Source organism: Anabrus simplex, chromosome 2, assembly GCF_040414725.1.
Source record: "Anabrus simplex isolate iqAnaSimp1 chromosome 2, ASM4041472v1, whole genome shotgun sequence".
NCBI lineage: Eukaryota > Metazoa > Arthropoda > Insecta > Orthoptera > Tettigoniidae > Anabrus > Anabrus simplex.
Genome location: NC_090266.1, coordinates 701,321,132 through 701,346,958, shown reverse-complemented (window position 1 = coordinate 701,346,958; position 25,827 = coordinate 701,321,132). Strand labels below are relative to the sequence as shown.

The 25,827-nt window shown below is 39.1% G+C and overlaps 1 protein-coding gene across 2 annotated transcripts in view; it reads right to left on the bottom strand.

Moving 5' to 3' along the window:
- LOC136863045 (mitochondrial enolase superfamily member 1) overlaps positions 1–25,827 on the bottom strand; it is a 197,364-nt gene that overhangs the window by 35,085 nt on the left and 136,452 nt on the right. For both annotated transcript variants that reach the window (XM_067139367.2, XM_067139368.2), the window contains 2 exons: positions 18,530–18,664; positions 139–310 (listed from right to left, as the gene is read on the bottom strand). In XM_067139367.2, coding sequence (XP_066995468.2) covers positions 139–310; positions 18,530–18,664 — 307 coding nt within the window. The remainder of the gene's footprint in view (positions 1–138; positions 311–18,529; positions 18,665–25,827) is intronic.

The window sequence follows — 25,827 nt, the reverse complement described above, 5'->3', positions numbered from 1 at the left end:
TCACAGGGACTAACTATGTAAGGAATGGCGTTGCTAGCATCACTCATACCTCGGTCATTTTCATATTGCCAAAGCCAAAGATGAGACTGTGACAAATCTATCTATATTTAGATAACTAGAGACATTATTTATACATACCTCCAAGCTTGTGAGCCATCAAGTAAACTGACAAAATTTCATTGACACCACCAATACGGCATGAATCAATCTGGCAGAACTGCATAGCACCTGCCTGTAGAAACTGTTTAAACATCACACGATTGCAGATCATTTCACCTGTAGCCACACCGATACCAAGAGGTTTCAGAGCCTAGAACAAAATTTATTAATATGCAGAAGAAATATACCAGGTATGTTCTGGCAGACAGGAATTTGGATGTGTACTGAGCAAGTGAACCAGAGGAGTGCGACAGGCCTCAGCAGCCGGCACAATTCCTATCCTCGCATCTAGATGGGGGCTTCATTCATTCCATTCCTGACCCAGTCAAATTACTGGAAACAGGCTGTGGATTTTTATTTATTCACTGAGGAGGTGAATGTGAGAGGTGAGACAAAGCAGTTCAGCCAGGTTTCATTCCGGCCACTCTGTTGCTAATATCAAAATAATTTACTTAATTTCACAACATGATGCAAGTGAATGAGAGAATCTTATATAATGACAGCAGGACTGATTACATTTTATCACCTCATCTTACTTATTACGAATGCAGTCACTGCATAGTCACAAATTCAAAGCAAACATATACACAACAGGATTAGTTCAATAGCCTATACTCTGCAGTCGGTCAGTCACATTCATATGTAGCTCAGTTGGAATAATCATGCACAATGTTTCAGATTATTAGTTTCATGAAGAGGTAGGTTTGTGAACTAGACAGTATTTAAAAACTTTTTTATCTCCTCTTCATTTCAAGTATGGAGTTGCCTTATTTTATTCATTTCCAGTGATTGGATTTTTATTTTGGTTTTGAAAAGATCCATTTACTTAGTGGAATTGGACTATCATGGGATGGTCAGTAGGTAGGATCGAGGTATTTGGTTACATTTTCGCAAACAAAGCAAGTACCTGCATTGATAACTTCCTTGGTTTTCACAAATCTCAAGGATATTCTGGCATGTTGTGGCAAGGGAGGCTGTCACGACGAGTTGTTGCAGGATCTGGCAACGCATGTATCTAGATTATTCGTTTTAAATGCCCCACTGGAAGAAGTTCTGTGCTGTTTGATCACTACATCTGCCAAAACAGGAGATTGTTCCTCCCTGTCCTGTGCACTGACCAGAATGTGTAACTTTTACATGATTACAGATGGTCTCCAATCCATGCATTAACACTAATCCATGACAAATGGTAGGAAAACTCAAAAACAGTCTCTGAAAACAGCTGTAGAGTTCTTTTCCATGTTAAATTATGCATTTGATCAAACAAGCAACTTCATGAAGTAAGGTAAAAAGCAAATTCATGTCTTTGTACCGAGATGATGCAGCTCTTTTCAGGCACTCTCCCAAAGGAGATGAACTTCATGTAATATTTTAGCCACAAACCAGCTTTCCTGCCATTCTTAAATCTCTGGCAGTACCAGGAATCAAAATCGAACCACCAAGGATGGCAGCTAATAGTGCTAACTATTACACTAGATAGGCAGACACTTCATGTAGTTGAGGTTAGTAACATTATTCAATGACGTTCGATTGCAACGTTAAAGATGGTCTGTATAGTGATGTGGCTATTGACAAATTTGCTTATTGTTATGCTTCACTGTGTATTGAATACTTCATTGAAAGCCCCATTTTGATACTGACTGAAAGTATACGGAGACATGTCTCATCCATATCAACACTCTAGTGTACACTAGGCAAGTAATTGCCTTTTATTTATTATACTTGTATTGATAAAATAATTCATTTCCATAATGTGCTTTCTGGTCATTTTCAACATAGTGATCAAATCACAGCATAATGTTACTAACTCTAACTACTTGAAATACCGTAATTTGTTTGATCAAATGCATAACTTTACATGGAAAAGAACTCTACAGTCATTTTCAGTGACCATATCTGAGTTGCCTATTTGCAAAAGCAGCCATCTCCAAAAATAATAAATTTCTTGTTTATTTGTTTGTTACCCACCACTGCATATCATGGCAATAGTTTGAGTTGCAGAAGCAGCCTCTGTGTAGCTTATTTTGCAGTGGGAATACGGCGTTCAATTTTAAAACCGATCATCCCCAATCCCACTAGTGGGCAGGCCAATCCCTTGCATTGCAGTGTATACTGTATGAATCAGATGTATGCTGTGCAAGAGTACTGTGATTTACACAGGAGCTTTGAATTATAATATGTATTTTGAGGAAACATTATAAGGGAGTACCCCCCAAAAAAAGAATTATTCTTTAAAAGCTGTATATTTTCAAATTTTTTACAAAACAACCTTATCCCCTTGAAAATACTCTCCATTACATTTAATACATTTGTCCCACCGGTGCTTCCATGTTTTGAAACATTTTTTTTTGCAGTCATCTTTACAAATGGCTGACAGCTCCTACCCCGTTTCTTTCTTGACCTCATCAATGTTCTCAAATCGGTGTCCTTTCATGCCCCTTTTCATGCGTGGAAATAAGAAAAAGTCGCATGGAGCCAGCCCAGGCGAGTAAGGTGCGTTGTGCAATGGAACCATGCCATTTTTAGCCTAAAACTGTATAACAGAGATGTCTGTGTATGCAGGTGTGTTGTCGTGGTGGAAGAACCGATCTCCTATCTGCCACAAATTGGGTCTTTTTTTATGAACACTGTTGCACAATCTTCTTAAAACTTCCAAATGAAAGGTTTGATTGATGGTCTGAACTGGGGGAACAAACTTTGAATGAACTACGCCCTTGGCATCAAAAAAGCAAATCAGCATTGTTTTGATGTTTGATTTGACTCGACGACATTTTCCTGGATGGGGTGACAATGACATTCTCCATTGGCATGATTGTTGCTTTGTTTCTGGGTCATAACCATAGCACCATGACTCATCACCAGTACCGACCTTTGACAGAAAATATGGATCATTTTCAAGCTGTTGTTTCAAAACACGACATGTTTCAACTTTACGTTCTTTTTGATTGTCAGTCAGAGACGAAGGAACAAACTTGGCAGCAGCCCTTTTCATACCCAAATCTTCCATTAAAATTCGCTGAACCGAGCTCCAAGATAACCCATTAATCTCTGTCAGTTGATCAATTGTCTGTCAATGGTCTGTGAGCACAAGCTCTCAAATATTTTCAACATTTTTATCGATTCGGGCAGTTGATAGACATCCAGAACGAGGTTTGTCATCAATCGACATGTCGCCATTTTAAAACTGAGCAAACCACTCATACACTTGAGCTTTTCCCATAGCGTCATCTTTGTAAGCTGTTTTCAACATTAAAACAGTTTCAGCAACATTTTCACTGAATAGAAAACAAAATTTCACAGCTGCACGTTGTTCACTTAAACTTGCCATCATAAAAAATGGAACAAGAACAAAACAGCGCTAGCAAAAGCAATCACTGCAGATGAACAGAACAATCCAGGTCGACAACACAGGCGGCACTGAACTGGCAATAAGTTGCGCTATACAAGCCTAGCAGCAGAAATACTACACAAGTTTCGACCACGGAAATGTTATTCCGGTTATTTCTGGGTACCCCTTCATACATCACTTACTTACCATAAACTAAATATTACAGATTTGGAGGATGTTTCTATTGTGTTACACTGATAGTTCCTCAATATTTCTACTGCCTCATTAGATAGCACTACAAGTCAGGACTTTTTGACTGTTTTAGATGGAAAAGCAGTAAGATTATTTACAAGATGGTTTTAATGTGTTATATATGTATTTTTAAATGTCTGTGTATCCAGTTTATTTTAACTTGTATTCTTTATGTTTTTTAATATTAGCTGAGGATGATCCCATAAGGATCGAAACATGTACTAATATCAAATAAGCTATTTAATATAACTGAATGAATGATAGGTGAACGTGTTTTAAGAGAGATTATTTTGTAGAAATATTTTTTATCTTAAAATTGTAAGACAATACAAAACAAAAATGAAATTCATTTGATGTAATGATGGTTAAAGGGGCTTAGTAAGAAAATTTTAATCTCAGTGTTTTTCTTTCTTGTTTTTGAAAAGTGCACATCCCAACATCAAAAAAATTGAGTGTGTGTTCTCAGTTATAGATCATTCATTCCTACCTCTAGACAAAAAAATGAAATGGCGTATGGCTTTTAGTGCCGGGGGTGTCCGAGGACAAGTTCAGCTCGCCAGATGCAGGTCTTTTGATTTGACTCCCGTAGGCAACCTGCGTGATGATGATGAAGACGACACATACACCCAGTCCCCATGCCAGCGAAATTAACCAATTATGGTTAAAATTCCCGACCCTGCCGGGAATCGAACCCGGGGACCCTGTGACCAAAGGCCAGCACGCTAACCATTTAGCCATGGAGCCGGGCACCTCTAGACAGAGTTTACACTATCACTGAGAGAGATTTAAAGAGAAAAGATACTTTAATCCAAACTGAAGAATAAAAAAATATCCTTTCCCAGTATGGAATGGTTTTCCATCCTGGGAAAGACATCCAAGCTCTTGACTGAAACCAAGCTCTTGACAAAAACCAAAGACACTAACTATTTTCAAACATACAAGAAGCTGGAATTTCAAATTTTCTGCTTCCAAAAGGTTTATAATAAAAGAATCCAAAGGGAGCAACTCGGTCTTATTTAGAAGTGAACTAAACTACAGAACATTATTTTTACAATTTGCTTTATGTCGCACTGACTCAGATAGGTCTTATGGTGATGATGGGATAGGAAAGGGCTAGGAGCTGGAAGAAAAATGACTGTGGCCTTAAGTAAGGTACAGCCCCAGCATTTGCCTGGTGTGTAAAAGGAAAACCACTGTAAACCATCTTCAGGGCTGCTTACAGTTCAGTTTTCAGAAAGGTCATTCCAGTGAGGCTCAAGTTGTAGAAATCCAACAAGATATAACAAATATTTCAAATTCAGGAGGTCAAATCTGACTGTGCCCACTACTGACCCATCCAAGGCTTTTGATAGGGTAGATCATAGGAGACTACTGATGAAAAATAAGAACGCACATAGTGGTGCTGCCTAATCTGAATAACTTCTTATACTGCTATCTTCACTAACTGATGGCAGGCTCAACTACTGCCTGATCTGACCAACTTCATATACTGCTATCTTTAATGACTTTATTCTACAGATTCTGGTCTCTGCCAAGTGTCTTAGTGACCGTCCCTTCCCGAGAGACCGCTCCTTTCCAAGTTATCAGAATGACTGACCGACCAGAATGACCACCAGAATGCCCACCAGAATGATGCCAGAATGACCAAGTGTCTCCCACGTCACTCCCTTTTATCACTTCTGTGAGCTTTTGAACAAGTCATCCCCTACTACAATCTTCCCTCACATCACTGATCTGCTAGCTTCCTATTGGTTACTTCAAGTGTCGTCCCACCTGTCTCCCGCACCTACATGTGACTGGTGACCTTCCACAGAATGCTTCTAGAAGGAATGATTGCACCACTATGTGCGTTCTTATTTTACGGGGCACCTTCCTACGTGACCAACAAGAGGCTTGCTTTACCTGGTCCACCCAATTTGAGCCTCTAACTATGACCTTCTGGTCTGTTTACTTCCTTCTCTGACAAATATTCTTACTGCACAAGTTTGCTTCACTCTCTGGCTCACTGAATGTTCCAAGTTGAGACTAGCTTTAAGAAATGCTTTTAATTATAATTGTAATTCTGCACTTATTCACTACACTGATGTTTGATTTACACTTAATCACTCACTTCCACTGTTTTTGCTTTATCTTCTCTTTATATGTTACACTTAAATTACTCATGATTATTAGTGATTCTGTTTGGGAGATCATGGATCGAACCTCGTTCGATGTGTTTTGTTGCATATGGTATGAAGCTAGGTTGGATGAGGCTATGGAAAATTTGACAGGATTTCAGTTAGCTATGTTGTTTAATGCAGCACCTGCTCAAACTGACAACCTCCATGGTCGATACAGAGCTGCGCGTGATGTTGTAAGGACCATCTGGCACGTTGCAACATATCCAGTAAAACGGATCAGCATGCCTTGGTGATGAGCTGTCTAAGGTGACCAAGATTGGCCAGCTCCTGCGCATTCACCTGTTTTACATCACCCCACAGAAAAAAAATCCAGGGGGTGTAAGATCAAATGATCTGGTGGACCAGAGGACAGGTCCTCCCTTTCCTATCCACTAATCATACATCACATGGAGATGGTTCCAGACAACCACCACCTCGTGCAGTGGAGCTCGTCATGTTGAAACCACATCCTGCAGCAGTCCTGGAGTGGAACATGTTCCAAGAATGATGGTAGTTCATCTTGGAGAAACTGCAGATAGCATTCTCCCGTCAGAGGACCCTCAAAAAGAAATGGGGACAAATGAGGTAATCACCCATGATACCATACGATATGTTCATGACCCACTGTACCTGAAAAGCTGCATGTTGTACACAATGGAGATTATCTACACTCCAGTAATGCATGGTATGGCAATTAACGGTTCCATTTTTGTTGAACCGTGCTTCGTCCATAAATAAGATGGTTGCTAAAAGGCAGGATCAGTGTCCATATGCTGTAGGGTCCACCGACAGAATGCCACCTGAGCTTCAGAAATCATAATCATGGAACACCTGGTGTAAGTGCAGATGGTGCAGGTGAAACCATTGGGTATGCAATATCCACATAAGACACCCATCTGATATGCACCTCCTGAGCAATGGCCCATGTGCTAGTGTGAGGGTTATGCTGGATAACATTCAAGACCTCTTCAGTATGAGCAAACATCACGCGATGATCTTGAACAGGCTGTGTCCTTCCCAGGGATGTAGTAGCTGGCAGACATCTTCCCACACTCCAAAATTTCATGGCTGTCGGTTGTCATCTATCCGGATAGCGTTCCTCATACAGGCACTGTGCCTGGTATGCATTCTGTCTAGCTTCTCCATAACTGAGTAACATATCCACATACTTGCCACTGGAATACATCATGAGGCAGTGAATAAGCTTTGTGTTGTGTTGTGTTGTTTTGTGGCTTGCCTCGAAGAAGGAGATTTTGCACAGCTACATACCTACCTCCCATCATATGCTTTTATCATTCCAATGGTGCACACTTTGGTCTACCTGTGGTCTATGAAGCTTGGAACATGTATGACGTAGCTAACTGGTTGCTTGTGTCCTAGCCACAGACCATCACCTTCTCATACTCGTCCAATCTAGCTCCATACGCTATACCATGATACATATGGCCTTTTACAAGGCCAAATAAACAAAGCAGTCTGTTGAAGCTATCAAGTATGCAACCTTACCACATTCCAGGCAATTGGCAATAAAAAAAGTACTTGCATGAGATTCAAACATTCGAGCACTATCAACTATCGCATTTCCACCGTGCCATTGCCATGTGGCTACTGAGAGGCTTGACATACTTATATCATAGGTTATAAACTTCATACAGCATGCAGTTCGCAGCCTAGACAAAACCTGCTCCTGCTCTGTGTGTGCACCTTCTGTTTTAAGGTACATGTTCTTCACATCTGTACTCATTTTACGGGTTCATTCGAGGAGCTCGTGCAATTAAATAACAGCTCTGGGTGCATGAGTGTCAGTCTCTCGGCAGAGTTTTCATGTCACACCTACCCATCACGCTGTGTTGAGCCAGAATGCCAGGCAGCTGCCGCCAGAGCTGTTGCAGGTGAGGTTGGTCTACCGTTTGCGTATTTTCATGAGAAAAGGAAATCAAGCAGCGTTAATGCCTATAATCAGCACTATGTCCACATCATACTACACTTCGTATAATGCAAATAATATTCCCACAACTCCCATATATTCGTAAATCCCTCACTTGAATGGAAAATTGCTCATAGTCGCATTTCCTTCTTATATTGCCTTAATAGGGACAAATCGCTTAGAGCTTTAACCTGGTGTGATTCATATTTTCCTATGTCACAATTGGTAACACAGCTAAAAAATCATGAACTTCTATGTGCAAAGTCTGGAATGTTGGTGACATCATTTTTTGGAAAATTTGCTGTAATAAATGACGTTAATCACATCTGTATTACCACTAAGAAAACTTTCCAATGAAAAGTTATTTCACAAATATACAGTATACTGAGATGTTACCCTGGTCATTTTAAATGAGGGTCTCTAATGAAATGATCATCATGTAGAAATCTGTGTTAAAAGCGTACACTGTTTATTTGTTCTTACATTATAGAAAAAACTGTATTCATATGAAAGATAAATGGTCAATTATAGTCAGTATGAACTATAATGGAAACAGAACCTCCTGTAAAAGGCTCATTTTACAAAGATGGAAGAAGGTGCCATACAGTATACAGAATAGCAAAAGAAAGAAAGTGTATCTAATATATGCTGCTATTCCCTACAGCTACAGTTGCCTTCCATTTTCATTTAATATTTTTGCTGAAAGTGTTGAGTTTTATTTACTGCTATACTATATTTTATTCAAATCCTGAATAACAATGAAACCTTAACACAAGAATTCTGTTGTTGCTTTGCAAATACTTTTACAAAAATTAACAACGCGTTAATGAATAGAACTCACCTGATAATGTCAAGAACTAAGGCTAGAGTTCTTCAATCCCAGCCATGTCAACTTCACTTTCACTATCTGAGATGTTTTCTGAGCTGCTGCTTGAATGAATCTTCCTCACTGTTGCTGCTGTTAGACATATTCATTGTTAGGCACTCAGTTTCACTTTCCAGAAGGCCTTTGGACTCTATATATTGTTCTTCAACCTCTCTGACATGATGGCATACTGGACCCACTCTTCTGCACTAATTTCAGAAAATCTCTGAATGTTAACATCATCCAGCTTGAAGGTTGTGTTTTACTGTGCCATCCATTGTTTCACAACACTCCAGATTACTTTGATACTGCTCAAATCTGGATGATAAGCTGGCAAGTGAAGAACAGTGTGCCCATATTCATGCAAAAGATGATCCAGAATATAGCTCTTAGCTCGTGGTTTGTTGACCTTTATAAGTTCATAAAGTTCAGTCTTGAACATATCATCTCCATAAGGTATGCTGTGTTCATTCAGCCAGTTCTGCATTTCGGTTTTGCGATCATTAGAAGTAGGGCATATCTCATACTGAACGTTGCGACAGGATGCATTGTCTATCACAAGAACAGATTTCGGAGGCAAGTTTGGCAAAAGCATTTCTTTCACCCATTTCATGTAGTTCGCGGCATTTATTTCTTGATGGTAAACCCCAGATGTCGGATTTAATTTAAAAATTGGTCGCCCAGGTGGCAAATTCCCTACCAATTTTTTGTCTCATATTTATATATATTTATAATTGTTTACCTAGCTTTTTCTTACACATTTCCAACAAACTTGGAAATTTATCGAACATTTCCCTTGATAATTTATTCCAATCTTACTACTAATTCTATAAATGAATATTTGCCCCAATCAGGCCTCTTGAATTCCAACTTTATTACCTATTATGATCTTTCCAACTTTTAAAAACTCGACTCAAGCTTATTCTTCTACTTATGTCATTCCACGCCAACTCACCACTGACAGCTTGAAACATACCACATTTCCATGCTTAAAACAAAACTAATTTAAAAAAGATAAAAAATAATTGAAATATATGGGGAGGCTTGAGTGGGGCAGTGAAATGGGAAGGGTAGATGGATCTACTTATGTTCTAACCTAATTTAAAGCAATTTTCTATTAATTTAAATAGATGTTAATTTTTTGTTAGTACAGTAGAACCTCGATTATACGTTCCTGGAAACTACGTTTATCCGTATTATTCGTTCAAATAACGTGGTCCTGCGAGCATTCTAATTAAATCATGTTGTAAAAATCCCGCATTATCCGTTCCTCAAAGAAACAATTTCCCGGATCCACCGTCCAGAAATTTCAGTCCCATCAACGCTAAATCCTCAATCACGCATTTTTCAAGAAACTATCTTATGAAAGGACGGTTACAGCATACTTATGGGTCCTGATGTTGACGTCCCGTCATTGCGGTAATTTGAGGAAGTACTGTACTGGAAAAGCGATCGGCAGTGAACTTGCATAAGGGATAATCTTAGCATCGCATTCGGGTGGTATTGTTTAAATAATCCTCAGAAATCATAAAGCAGAGAGTGCCCACAACAATTTGAAGAAGACAGAGCTCATTTTGGCAGCTCTATTTGAAGATGGTACGAGTTTCGTCAAATATTCATACTTGCAAAACGTCTACATTATGTCCAGGGTTAGATGTTTATATTTTTTATTTTTCGAGTGTATCGCCGAACAGATTTTTGGCATTTCCATCAGGGCACTGTATAGTCACTGGGCTTTCAGGCAGGAATCAAAACTGCTCCTTCTTAAGTAACACAAATTTAGCATTTTAATATTATCGTGTATGATTATGTTATCGAGACCAGAACAGATGTTGCACCTTACATACATAAAGCCATGGGAAGTTTTGGGACTGCCTATTACTGTTTTCGTCCTAGTTTAAGACTGGGAATTTCACATTTTTGTGTTAAAATGTTATAAAAACTGGCGCACGTTACATTTAAAAACTTTGTATCATATCGCACTCGTACCGACTTATTATAGCGAGCGCGCTTTCCAGCTGAGTTCAAGGTCGTGAATAATCGTAATTTTGGAAGTGTTAATGATATTTTTTCTCTTTCCAATTTGATTGTAATTAGTGACGGGCAGAATTGAATATAATCAAATACAGTAGAGACAATATGCGACACTTCCGGATTTAGTCTTGTTAAAATGGGAGACAAGTCACAAGTGGCACTTCTAGTGGCTTGACCTGAAAATTCGCGCTAAATTCAAATATCAATGGAAATGTATATACGGAAATGGATAAATAAATTACGTCTAGAAAGAAAGTGTTACTAAGATATTAACTTCAAAGTTGCTAAAGCAATTCTGGATAAATGAATGAAGAATTATTAAACAGGTTATTATTTAAAGACTGAAATTGGACATATAATCAAGATGTGAAATGGACTGCTGTGAAAGGGCTTGATCTTTCATTTATGCATTACGTTTTTAGTTTTAGAATTCCTGCCTGAACGTTCATGGCTAGATTTTTCTGTTTTCTCATTTAAAAACATTGTATCATCATATTAAAACTCTTGTCAACAAAAATATCGGCACATTCCTTACACACATGATTCAATGAATTTACATTTAAGAGCTGGACAATTTTCCTTTCAACTTAAAGCCTACTAACAGAAAGAAAATCTATAAATTTAGCCTCAAAACATTCAAACTTTCCCTATAAGCAAAACTTGCCATAATGCCAATATATTAGGGTAATGCAAATTCGCATCATCAACAAAATATGTACATTTCTTAAATCACCCATATTTTCTTCAGTGCTTGACAATGCATTACGGCATTCCAAATGGGGTAACTTGGAACACAACCAGCCACACTCATATGCATATGTATTTTCCTGAATTAAATCAAACCCACAGAACACACCTACAACAACACATCAGTATCGAAGGTTAACTGCTGCACTGTACAATAAAATATGTGTATCATATTTTAAGCCAGTTAAAATATGGGTTTAGCAGGTCAGAAGATTATGAAGTACTATAAAAATCTCTTTGTCACTGGAAGAATATATATTGCAAACACAATATTACTTACATTTTCTTGACATGAGGGAAACGGAAGAAAGACCGCGCATTCTTCTTTAATTCATAGTTACTGCAGCCAAACACAGCACATACCTTTCCCCTCATGTTGAGAGGAGATATCAAGGAATGACACATGCTACTATTTAATTATGTCAACTCACTGAAAACGCATAAATACCACCAAAAACTTCACATACAAATACACGTGCTCTTATGAAAGAATCCACTAGAGAGAGCTCTATTAGCGTCCCTCGATACCTCGCTGAGTGTCGCGTATTGTCTCTTACTATATTAGATATAGTGCATCCGCGAACTTGAGGATCGATACTTACATTCGAAACCATATTCTCGAGTTCAACATAACCTTTAAAATTCGATGTAGGCCTAATTTACGCGGTAGGTACAAGATTTCCCTAAACTGACTAGGAACAGTATACTGGTGACCAATTTACAATGGAAGATTAAAAAGAAAGAATTTTGCCATCATGTTGGGTGCTTTTGTACCTAATGTGCTTTATTTTATTAGATTATAGAATTAATAACTACTTGTGGTCGATTGTTGTTTGGCTTGGCGTTATGGGTATTAGATTTTTTGAAGAGTTTGGCTGATCAAAGTTGCTGAACTGAAAGAAATTTTCAAAGGAATTTGACGAAGTTTTCAGAGGAAACTGACAAAGTTTCCCCGGTAAAACTGAATGTAAAGTTTCGAGATTTTTAAGTCGCATACCGGTAATTAATGTTTGAAGCCAGCCCCGCAGTCTATCTTGCCTGCCTCTCACCCAGAGGGCCCGGGTTCAATTACCGACCAGGCCAGGCATTTTTACCTGGATATAAGGGCTGGTTCCAGGTTCATTCATTCTATGAGTACCTTTAATTAAGGAGCTATTTAATGGTGAGATGACGACTGCGGTCTAGAGAGCCAGGAATAAACGGCCGAGAGGATTCGTCACACTGACCATGCATCACCTTGTAATCTGCAGGCCTTCAGGCCGAGGGCGGATCTTGGTAGGCAGAAGGCCCATTGGGGCTGTAGTTTGATTTGGTTTGGTTTAGGGGAGTTTGTAAGATTATAAGTATAAATATTTCATTTTTGTAATGTTTAGCCAAATTGTTGATGGTTCATTCGTTCCCGCATTTTCTGTTTTCCCGTGTTGTACTTTTTTTTCCGTGGTCCCTTCAAAAACAGAGAATCGAGGTTCCACTTTATACAGCACTTTTGTTCATATGTGGTGTGTATGTTTTTCCCATTTATTCATTTTTAAAAGAAAGTTCTGCTGCTCTTCTCTTCTGCGGTGAGTATTGTTTGATTTAATTTGGTGAAAACGGCTCTCTTGAATTTTTGTTTATTTACGGATCATCTGAAACTGATTGCTGTTTTATTAATGTTATGAAAAAGCTTCCCCAAAGTCTGCAGTGAATCAAAAATGGGGGATTGCTTTGTATTAATGTGTATTAATATCTGCACAAGGGGACCTAGTATTTAAGTGAATGGTGTCTCACCTTGTTATGTCGGCAACCTACTATGTCCTTGGAGGGGTCTAGCGGAAACTGATGCAGCCTTCCGTCTAATGAAAAAACCGTGTGTATGTTCTGAAGTTTGCTCCTCCCTCAGAGGAGGCAAGGCTGTAGAGTGGGGAGGAGGCGTGTCGCTTACAGTCGCGGTTTCATTGTCTTCAGAAGCGGGGGTATGGGGAATAGATGTTCAGGAGGATGGAGGTTCGATCGGTTTCTTTCTTTTATGGTCTGTACTATTTTTTATACCTAACGCTTCCAGATATGCTAATATTCTTTTGTATAGGGGATTCTTAGTGTATTATCAGTCATACCATTTAGGTTATTGTCCTGATTACCTTGTTGAATCTAAATAAATATTTATATTTTCTAGGGTGTTTAGTAGACTACATTTGTTTGTTTTACGTAAGATTGTCAGATCTTGCTCTTTAGTAGTGAAGTGATGACCAGATGCACTCATATGCTGACCCATAGATGAACATTTTTTTTGTGCCTCTCGGCATTAACGTCACAAAGATATCCTACCGTAAAACTACGTCCAGTCTCCCCTGAGTAAGATTTTTCACATTGGTGACAGTTCAATTTGTACACCCCTGAATACAAATGATTGTCCTTCCTTAGGAAATTAACACTATTGTAGTTGAAAAATTTTTGTTAAGTATTATTGCTGGTTGAGTACACAATTTTATAGTCATATTTTCTGAACAGATTTGTTACTGCATATTTAACATATTTAAATTCATTTAACATACCGCATTCTTGAGCATCTCGCCTGCTTGCTCCCAAGTCTTACCAGCCCAAAGATTGGAACATTTTAGTAACACTACTCCTTTGTCGGAAATCACCCAGAACAAATTTTTTAATTTGAATTTTTTCCAGTTCTTGTATCAAGTAGCCCTGGTGAGGGCGCCATACACCGGAGCCATACTCTAACTGTGGTCTTACAAGAGACTTATATGCCCTCTCTTTTACATCCTTACTGAAACCTCTAAATACTTTCACAAACATGTGAAGAGATATGTGCCTTTCTTAACTACCTCATTAATATGATTACTGCAATGAAGATCATTCCTTATATTAACACCTAGGTACATACACTGTTACCCATGAGGTACTATCACCCCATCAACACAATAATTAAAACTGAGAGGACTTTTCCTCTTGGTGAAACTTACAACTTGACTTTCCACCCCGTTTACATTCATACCATTGTCTGCTGTCCATCTTACTACAATGTTTTTAACCCCCCTCCCCCTGCAGATGCTCACAATTCTGCAACTCGTTTACTACTCTATAAAGTACAACATCATCTGCAAATATCCTTATCTATGATTCCAGATTTTTACACATATCATTTATATATATATAAGAAAACATGAAGGTCCAACAATGCTGCCCTGTGGGATCCCCCTCTTAATCATTACAAGATCAGGTAATGCTTCACCTACTCTAATTCTCTGGGTTCTATTTTCTAGAAATGTAGTCACCCATTCAACCAGTCTTTTGTCTAGTCCAATTTTCATCAGCAATCCCCCATGATCTACTCTATCAAAAGCCTTGGATAGGTCATTGTGATACAGACCATTTGACCTCCTGAATCTAAAATATCTGCTATATTTTGCTGGAATCCTACAAGTTGAGCTTCACTGGAATAACCTTTCCTAAACCTGAACTGCCTCGTACCAAGCCGGTTAGTAATTTTGCAAACGTGTCTAATATAATCAGAAAAAATGCTTTTCCATAGCTTACAAACTACACATGCCAAAGCTGACTGGCCTGTAATTTTCTGCTTTATGTTTGTCACCCTTTCCCTTGTATACTGGGGCTGCTATTACAACTCTCTATTCATTTTGGATCACTCCTTCATGCAAACAGTAATCAAATAAGTATTTTAGATACGGCACTATATCCCATCCCACAGCCTGTAATATATCCCCAGAAATCTTATCAATCGCAGCTGGCCTTTCTAGCTTTCAACTTTTGTATCTTTTTATAAAATAATGTCTTTATTACCATACGTAAATTTCAGTATTTCGCCATTATTAGTCGCCTCCTCTATCAGGACATTATATCCAACTACCTTTACATATTGCGGACTGAATACTTCTGCCTTCCATAAGTTCTCGCATATACACTCCCCTTATTCATTAATGATCCCAGGAATGTCCTTTCTGGAACCTGTTTCTTTCTTAAAGTATCTATACATGTACTTCCATTGCTCCCTAAAATTCACGTGGCTCCCAATTATGTTTGCCATCTTCCTTAGCTGATTTTTTCCCTGAATTCAATTTCCTAGTGAGCTCCTTCAATCTCTCCGTACTCCTGCAACCATTCCTAAATCTATTTCTTTCTAATCTGCACTTCCTTCTTAATCTCTTTATTTCCCTGTTGTAATATAATGGGTCTTTACTAATCCTTACCACTTTTAAAGGTACATATCCATTCTTACACTCCTCAACAATTCCAATAACCCATCCCATAGGCTGTTTACATTTTTATTTACCATTTTCCTTTGATCATAATTGTTTTTTAAAAATTTCCCCATTCCCCTCTTATCAGCCATATGGTATTGCTTAATAGTCCCACTTTTACTACATTACTTTCTAATACATTTATTTTTACTCTGACATAGACAGCTTCGTGATCACTTATACCATCTACCACGTCACTTCCTCTATAGAGCTGAACTGGTTTTATCAGCACCACGTCTAGAATATTTTTCCCTCTAGTTGGTTCCATCACTTTCTGATTCAGCTCTCCTTCCCATAATAACATATTCACCACTTGCTGGTCATGCTATCTGTCATTCATATTCCCTTCCCAGCTAACATTTGGCTAGATCAGATCACCTGCTACAATTAAATTCCTCTCGTATCATTCCCCATATAGCTGATTTTCTTATCAAATAATTCATCGGCATCAGTGGCAGCCCCATCCTTAACTTTTTTGTAACTTACAGATTCTTCTTTCATCCGTATAAGAACTCCCCCTCCTATCATTCCTAACTCATCTCTATGATAAACACTCCAATTGTGCGAGAAATTTTTCACACCCTTAATATCACTTTTCAGCCATGATTCATAATTCTATTCCTTGCTTTACAATACTTCTACAGTTTAACACTAAAAATTTGATGTCATCCTTACTTGACTTCATATTTCCTATTCTGTCATCACCACTCCCTGGTGCTCCCCGTTTCCCTGAATATACCTCCCTATAACTCTTCCAAACAAACCTCCTAACTTATATGTACCATTGCAGTTTGAGTGAAGGATCTGAGCATAGATCCCTATCTCCTACCCACCCATTAGGACCTAGAAATCTCTTAGCCTGCATGAACAATAATAAGGTGCTGTCCCTTTGATATCAGTGATGTAAGACCCTCTGTAGGACATATGGTGTCACACCAGGCCTTCAGTGTTGTGTGGGAGCTGTTAATATAGGTTTCACCACTGTAAACTACAGGGTCGTCCTTCTGATGATACCTAGGAACAGAACACAAAACTGTGAATATTGTTATGCTCAATTAGCAAACACCTATTAGTTTGCACTCTCTTCCACTGAAATGCAAGTTCCTTGAAAATATTTTGCAAACTACTGCTTTGCCCCTTGTACTGTATATATTTTTTTTTCAGTTTAGTCAACACAGATTTCACAGTCTGAATTTATCCCCCCATTATATAAATTCATTGATTGTCCTTCGTACAATGCACATGTCAAAATCATCTAATCCAGAACACGGGTGCTTTTTATCTTTTTTTTTTCTCTTTTCTTGTGAGGTGTACTGTATGATGCCAATGTTCCTGCGTGGAACTGTAGCATTTGTTTTTTCACAGACTTCACGGTGCACGCACTTACACGAGTTGCAGGATATAGATGCTCCTGCACATTTTAGTTGGAATAATACATTTGTCTTCATCAGCTTCTTTCTGTACATATTGTAATATCTTAGACACTATTCCTCAACCCTGAGAATGAAGAGATTTATGTATACCATTCTAAGTATGGGGGGCTTACTTTTATCACTACTATTTTGCACAAGTCAACATGTTGCTTTCAGTCACAACACAAAGCGCACTGTCAGGGAGTAGTGCTATCACCAAACTTGCTTCAGATTAACTAACAACTGCGCACCTCTGATCCAAGTAAAGAAGGCAGAGGGAGGTGTATCACAGATGAAGGTTTGTCGGCTAGCAGACAGAAGAAAAGCAGAGCTGTTGTTTAACTGCACTGGCTCTATCCAAGGTGAACTGATGGTGACACTCCTGATTCCTGCTGTCTTGTAGGCCATAACCACACAACTCGTTATATTACCCTGGTTTAGGGAGAGGGACTGATGTATTTCCGAATTGTATTAAAAACAGGATGTATAAAACTAAATTGCAAGAGATTGGTGGACCACCCAGTATGTTTCCCCGCGCGAAGAGTTAACTGTTTTTCCAGTTTATCGAAAGGTCTATTTGAACAGATTCATTTAACACACTAGTCTTTTGAAGTACCAACTGTAAGAGTTGCGAACATAAATCTCAATCACAAGCTCATCTCTTGCGAACCTCGATTTTAGTTGCACTTCAGCTTTCTGATAATTTAATGTTGAGGGCGGGAAATGTTCCACGAGTTCTTTACCTGATGGGATACATTAAATAAAGAAAGAAGTTCTGAAAAGTATGGAATCCCATAACTCCATTTCATGCAGAAATGTGAAATAAAACAATACTACAGAATAATTGTTTCATGTTCAAATCCAAGTAATCATGAATTATATGCAACAAACTTTTCAACAGCCTAAATATTTCAGAAAATTTTCCTGGCATTTGCATGTTCTTCCCAAAAGCAAAAACAAAGCAAAGTAATCTCCGTACAGGCCATGAAGGCCATTGGAGGGGTGGAAAGTAAAGGCTTCCACCATTCATAACCTCGGCACGTGATGGGGTAGAGTGGTTAGTTCTATGCCCGGCCACCTTTGCCCCCAGGAATTAACCTGGTACTCATTTTTAGTGTAGGCTGAGTGAACCTCAAAGCCATATGCACCTCCGGAAGTGGAAATCTCGTTTCTTAAATTTTATGACTTCCTGACGGGGATTCAAACCCACGTCCATCCGGGCGAACCAAGCACGCTTTTAGCGCCTCGACCAGGCAGCCCCTCCATCTTCTTCCCACAGTTGCTAATTCTCTGATTTTTGACAGGCTTCCTTCTCCTCCAGCAAAACAACAACCCTAATTCATAAATTTTCAACATATATTAAAAAACTGTAAAATAAGTTAATTTACTATACCTCTGAAATAGTAGCATGGCCAAGTATATCATCAGGTGATGTAGGTTCCTCAATCCACAAAGGCTTAAATTCAGACAGCTTTTGCATCCATTCTATAGATTCTTTCACATCCCATCGCTGGTTGGCATCTACCATCTGAAATCACATTCAGGTGAGAATCATTAACCATTACAAACATGTACATGAAAGACACAGTTAAGAGGACAATTCAGTTATTGTCCACATGCAAAAACTACTGTTAACAAACATAATTTTAATTAATAAAACTAAAAACAGTTGAAAAATTCCAGGATCAGTTACACTTTAAAGTTTAATGTTAATAATAATGAAGTTATTGGTTCTGTGTTCCACTAACTACTTTTATGGCTTTCAGAGATGATGAAATGCAGAAATTTTGTCCAACAAGAATTATTCTTTCACATGACAGTAAATCCACCAACATGAGGCTTGGTATCTGTGCACCTCCTAATACCACCAGACTGAGCCAAAATTGAAACCACCAACTTGGGCTCAGAAGGCCAGTGCTCTACCATCTGAGCCACTCAGCTCAGCAAAGTTTAATGTTCCTAAAATTGTAATGTATAAATTATATTTAAGCCAATATTAAACAATGTAAATGTCACTAAATAATGTGAAACAAAACAAAGAAGTACATATATTCCAGTGCAAAAATTAAAGCTAGTGGTGAAATACAAAATAATGACAGACTACACACTGAGTACCAGGATCATGTATCATGTACCTTGTTACAATTTCAGCCTGTCTGTACAAGCAGTGTTTCTATAAGATGGTGTTGCAAACACAGTCAGAGGCAGACAATGCATTACAGTAGGAACATCCTGGACTAGTAGAGATGTGGCCACACTGCAGCTCCCTTCCAGTGGAGCTCGTGGGTGGACTTCTAATTACACACAAAAATAAGTTACTACCATAAGAACAGGAAAGGAACAAACAAGTGTCAAAACAAGTCAGAACTGGGAGTGATGAGGAGAGAATCTATTTATTTTAAGAGAGCAATGTATGAAGATGTGGAGATTGTTCCTGCACTTTTTTGTTTCCAGGTTTGTCCCCGTTTCATATTTCTGTTGCTCCTTTTCCCCCCACACTGATCTGCCATTGTGTTCGTCCTATTATATGTGTTCTTTTCTTATTCCCCCTCTCTTTCTCTCTGACAAAATATACTAAGTTAGAACTTGGCTGAAAGGCAGAATGAGAAATGCAAAACCAAATTAGATTTATAAGAATTATTCAGAAGTAATGAAATATAAAATTTAAAAAGTCTGAGGAATTGAATTATTTTTGAGTAACATGTTTTGCCAAAAACCAAAAATGACATTATGTTATTATGACTAACAAAAGTCTGATTTGAATAATTTATTAAACTAATAGTTACCGGGTGAGTTGGCCGTGCGGTTAGGGGTGTGCGGCTGTTGATAGTGGGTTCGAATCTCACTGTCGGCAGCCCTATATATGGTTTTCTGTGGTTTCCCATTTTCACACCAGGCAAATGCTGGGGCTGTACCTTAATTAAGGCCATGGACGCTTCCTTCTAACTCCTAGGCCTTTCCTATCCCATCGTCGTCGTAAGACCCGATCTATGTCGGTGTGACGTCAAGCCACTAGTAAAACAAAAGAAAGAAAAAACTAATAGTTGCTTGAAGATGCTCTGAGATTTTCCACTGATTTTGTCAAATACTGTCCTCAGTAATTCTTGTAAAAGTTGATCAGAAAGAAGTGAGCAGTGTTTTGACTTCATAAACGTTTGCATTGCCGGGCTGAGTGGCTCAGACGGTTGAGGAGCTGGCCTTCTGACCCCAACTTGGCAGGTTTGATCCTGGCTCAGTCTGGTGGTATTTGAAGGTGCTCAAATACGTCAGCCTCGTGTCGGTAGATTTACTGGGATGTAAAAGAACTCCTGCGGGACTAAATTCCGGCACCTTGGTGTCTCCAAAAACCATAAAAGTAGTTAAAGAAGTGACATAAAGCCAATAACATTATTATTAAACTTTTGCATTGAATAAAGAGGTTTGCATTGTTACATCATACCAAACACAGATTTTAATGTCTTTGCACACTGTACTATTTCTTTTGTTTCTGTTTCTAGGACAAGTCTGCCAAAATCAAGAAGTGAGTTACAAGATTTATGTATACTTTGAGTTCTTCATCCTCTTGCATCTCAAGATCTATTTTTACTGCTGCAGTGTTAGTAAAAACAGGAGGTGATGGCAGAGAACCAGTTTCAGTAACATTTACAAGGAACAAACTTTTTAAAAAGTTAAATGAGAGCTTGTTTCGGACATTTTAGATCACTAAATCTGTTTCTGAAATCATTTTGAAGCTCTTCTAATTCTTGGGTGGTACTCACTTCTTCCACATTGTCGGATATTGTAACTTGGACTAATTTCAATGATGGAAGGTGATTAAATCTTCTGACTTAAATCCCATTGGAAGAGCTGTAATTTGGTCTCAGAGCTAAATACTGTCTGTGCAACATCAGAAATGATATCAAGTGATTTAGAATGTCAGTAAAAATTTCCATTCCTCTTGGCCAATCTGCATTTTTTAACTCGGGAAATTTTTCCTTTTTTCTCTGCAATGAAATTTTGATTGGCTGCAATAATATAAAAAAGATGTCCATTACACTGCTTAGAGTCACAGTCACCTAAAAACACAAAACCATGAAATGTCAGGAAGCTCATAACTTTCAATTTCTTCAATGAAGGTTTTAAACTGACGAGGTTTAGCACCTGAACATGTTGTAGGTACGACATCCTAACTGTTGTAAAACCTTCAATTATTATGTTTAATATATATTAATTATATTTTATTAAATGATAAATTATCTTTTATTAAATGTTAAATATGAATAATACATGGTTTCCCTGTAAATATGTATTATAAGTTTGTATAACCCCAAATACGTATTTCATATAAGTTTAACCTCAAAAACTCTACAATGTTTGTACATTAGGTTATTCTGCTATAATTTGATCTATATGAAGGGTTCTGGAAACTTACTCTAAGGTTTATTATCCAGATACATGTAGAGACATTAGGAATGTCTGAGAGATTTCTATGTGCATTGGTAAACAGTAATTGAAAGTTCGATCAACTTCAGTAGACTTATTCCTTTGTTAAAGGAAACAATGACAAAACTGAGATTTTCACTAGTACAGTTGACAAACTGGTGGTCCTGTTTGATGCTGCTATGCAGTATCTCTCAGGTCCCTAAATGATGTGAATAACGCCACTGACTTTTATGGACTTGACAGTTTATGCTTTGAATTGTATGGGTGTTATCGGTGATTGATATCATGCTACTTGGTGAAACGTGGCTAAAAGAGCATATGCCTTTTCGCATTAAGAACATGACAGTCTACAGGAAGGATAGGGCCAATACCAAGAGGGGTGGTGTGGCTGTGTTGGTGAAGCCCAGTCTTACCCATCACATCCTCGACCCTCTCCCTCACTTGGCACTGGAAACCGTAGGTATTGAGTTGTATCATCGCAACTATCACTATAGACATTTTGCTGCTTACCTACCGCCTTCTTGCTGAACTTGATGCTCTTCTGGACAACCCGGCTCTTATTCCCACCATAGTAGCCAGTGATCTCAATTCTAAGCACCCTGACTGAAAATCTGGGGTAGTTAATCCTAAGGGGAGATTGCTAAATCAGTACATGCAAGATAATGACGTCATGGTTTGCGCTCGTACGGAGCCCACCATTTATCCCCAAATGGGCTACCTGACATCATTGATGTGAGTTTCCAAATTTTATAACAGGGTAATTGATTTTGTTGTACCCACTAAACTTAATTTGGACCATAACCCAATCATTTTCAATCTTTCCTGGAGTCACCTCGAGGAGCCATCTCGTCCAATATCTCGTCAAAATCTTGATTATTCCAAATTCAGGTTGCACGTCGACAAGAACCTGCGCACTTTTGACCCCTGCACCCGTGATGATGTCGATCGTGCCATTGAGCATCTTACACCTAAGATGCGCAACGCTCGTCGGCACATCTGGGAAGTGGCTCGAAATTCCCCCTCCAACGTCCGATCAGACTCTGAGGATGATATCTCTGATCTCCTCACTCAAGGATCTGATCGAACTCAAAAACCGCTATCAGAAGAGATGGCAACTTTATGGTGACCCTGCTGACCGGGCAGAATACAAGGAACTTGCCAAGGTCGTCCGCCAGAGGATGCTGGAGGCAAAGATTGAAAAATGGGAGCAACTCTCTCACACACTTTCCGAAACGCAGACAGATCGTGACTTTTGGTGGGTTAGCCGCAATCTGACTCCCGTATGAGAACTGCGACGTGCGATTCATGGCCGTCACAGACTTGTTTTCTCCCCCTTGGAGAAAGCTGAGGCTTTCACTGACTCGATTGAGAGTCAGTATGTAATCCACGATATGCCCCACGATGACGATGCATATGAGCGACGAATCATCCACAAGGCCACAGCTTTCTGACGCGCTTCAACACCGCAAGACGAATCAATTACAATCACACCTGCGGAAGTCCGTCAGTGTATCAAGGACCTTAATGAGAATAAGTCTCCCGGGGATGATGGAGTTTCTGCGAAAGAACTTAAGTCCCTCCCCTATCGAGCTTTGGTGTTTCTTTCTGCAATATTTACCACCTACCTTTTACTTGGCTACTTCCCTGCGGCATGGAAGGTAGCCAAAATTTGTGTTCTACCAAAGTTGGGGAAAATTCGGCTACACCCTCAAAATTATCGCCCCATCAGTCTTCTTTGACAGATCTCCAAGGTGTTTGAGAGACTTATTCTCAAACGCCTCAATGTTTATCTTGCTACCAACCGCTTACTGCGACCGGAGCAGTTCGGATTCAGGTCTAAATGTTCTGCTCCTCTTGCAGTCTTGCGGTTTGTGCAATTTGCTACGAGGTCGTTTAACATGCGGCGCTTCGTGCTAGCGGTCTTTTCTGATGTGGAAAAGGCTTTTGACACCATCTGGCACAACAATCTCATAGTTTAACTCCTGAAACTATACAAAGTTCCACCTTAAGGTCAATATTCTCTCCTCTTATTTACGTTATCGGCAATTTATTGTCACCTGCGATAGTACACAGTCCACTCCTCGGCACCTCCTTGTGGGAGTGCCCCAGGGTAGGCCCTATTACCAACTTTGTACATGCTGTATGTTTACGACCTCCCACACATGGCTGGTGTTGAGATCCAGCAATACGCAGATGACATCGCAGTTCGTTCCGCTGAGCGACGATATTGCGGTGCCCCTGCCAAGTTACAAACCTGGCTTCAGAAATTTCTTTCCTGGTGTGTCTTAACAAGATTAAGGTCAACCCAGAGATAACCCAGGCCATCATTTTTACTCGGCAGGTCCCAAGATTTCACCCACTCAAAATTTGGAAAAATCTATACCATGGTCCAATAGGGTAAAGTATCTTGGTCTGAAACTTGATCGCGCGCTCACGTGGCAGTGGAATACTGACCAGGCTTTACAGAGAGCTGGCGCTCGGGTTGCAGTATTGCGCCTTCTGCTATGCAACAAACATCTGAGCGATAATATCAAACGGATGCTCAACCTCACCTGTGTCTGTCCGATATTACACTATGGCTGTGAAGCCTGCTGCTATATCCTTGAAATCGTCACTGCGTTGCCTTCAGGTCTTTCAGAACAAGGTTCTATGGCGCATGACCAATTCTCCATGGTACAAATCAAATTTGGCCATCCAACGGGATCTTAATATCCCTACTCTAAAACAACAGATTGTGAAACTTGTTCATCGGACAAAATCTCGTATGTCACAAACCCAGTCAACAGACGAGGGCACTGCCCTGCTCAAACGGGTTCTTAGGACCAAGAAGACGAACACACAATTCAAGTACAGAGGCCCTTGGCTCCTATATAATCCAAATTAATCTTTCGGCCATCACTTATTTCCTTATGATCAAAATTCTGGTTTTTTTCTTTGTTTGAATACGTCTATCCCACTTACTTGAAACTAATGAGCCAGCGATTAGGGGGTTTCAGTTCTGACCTATGGCAGTAGGACAGAGTGATTTCTCTCCCATCAATGTAGTAATCACACGCTTTTTCTGTTCATCAGACACTCCACGGATACTGATGAGTAAAAGGGTATTTTTCACCCTGGGGCTCCCATCTGTTCGATACCAAAAAAAAAAGTGACGAGTCAGTTCAAGAGAGTGTGTATTATAGTAAGTGAATCAGTGTTGTTCACATCTGTACTTGTCAGAATCGACTTCAGGGTACTCCGCTATTAAGTGTTGTAGTCACTTGCTATTGTGTGTAATTGTATGTTGAGACTTACAGTGACACTAAAGTAGTTTACACAAGGAAGTGAACGTGTTCTCGTGTGATATTTATTTACGTCAAATAGAATCGTATTTAAGAGCGATAAACAAATGATTAAAACTAGTATCCAGTATTCGGGAGATAGTAGGCTCGAACCCCACTGTCGGCAGCCCTGAAAATGGTTTTCTGTGGTTTCCCATTTTCACACCAGGCAAATGCTGGGGCTGTACCTTAATTAAGGCCATGGCCGCTTCCTTCCCACCCCTAGCACTTTCTTGTCCCATCGTCGCCGTAAGACCTATCTGGGTAGGTGCGACGTAAAACAACTAGCAGAAAAAAAAAAACTGTAAAACTATCATTGTAACATGTCCATACCTGGAAAGGAAAGGAATGTGATAGTAGCAGGTGATATCAATTTACCAAATGTCAATTGGGAAGGTAATGCAAATGACAGGAAGCATGAACAACAAATGGCAAATAAGTTAATATGGGAAGGGCAGCTGATTCAGCAAGTGATGGAACCAACTAAAGGGAAAACCAGGCGAGCTCTATAGAGAAACCGAAGTAATAGATGGTATTAGTGATCACGAAGCTGTTTTTGTTGCAGTTAAAAACAAATGTGAAAGAAAAGAAGGTATTAAAATTAGGACTATTAGGCAGTACCACAAGGCTAATAAAACAGGCATGAGGGAGTAACTATGATTGGTGGAAAGTAGCAAATAAAAATGTAAACAGACTCTGGGATGGGTTTAAAGCAATTGTTGAGGAATGTGAAAATAGGTTTGTACCTTTAAAGTTGTTAAGAAATGGTAAAGATCCACAATATTATAACAGAGAAGTAAAGAGACAAAGAACGAGGTGCAGGTTGGAAAAAAATGGAGTCAGAAATGGCTGTGGAAATAAGGAAAAATTGAAGGAACTTACTAGGAAATTGAATCTAGCAAAGAAGTCAGCTTAAGGATAACATGATGGCAAGCATAACTGGTGGTCA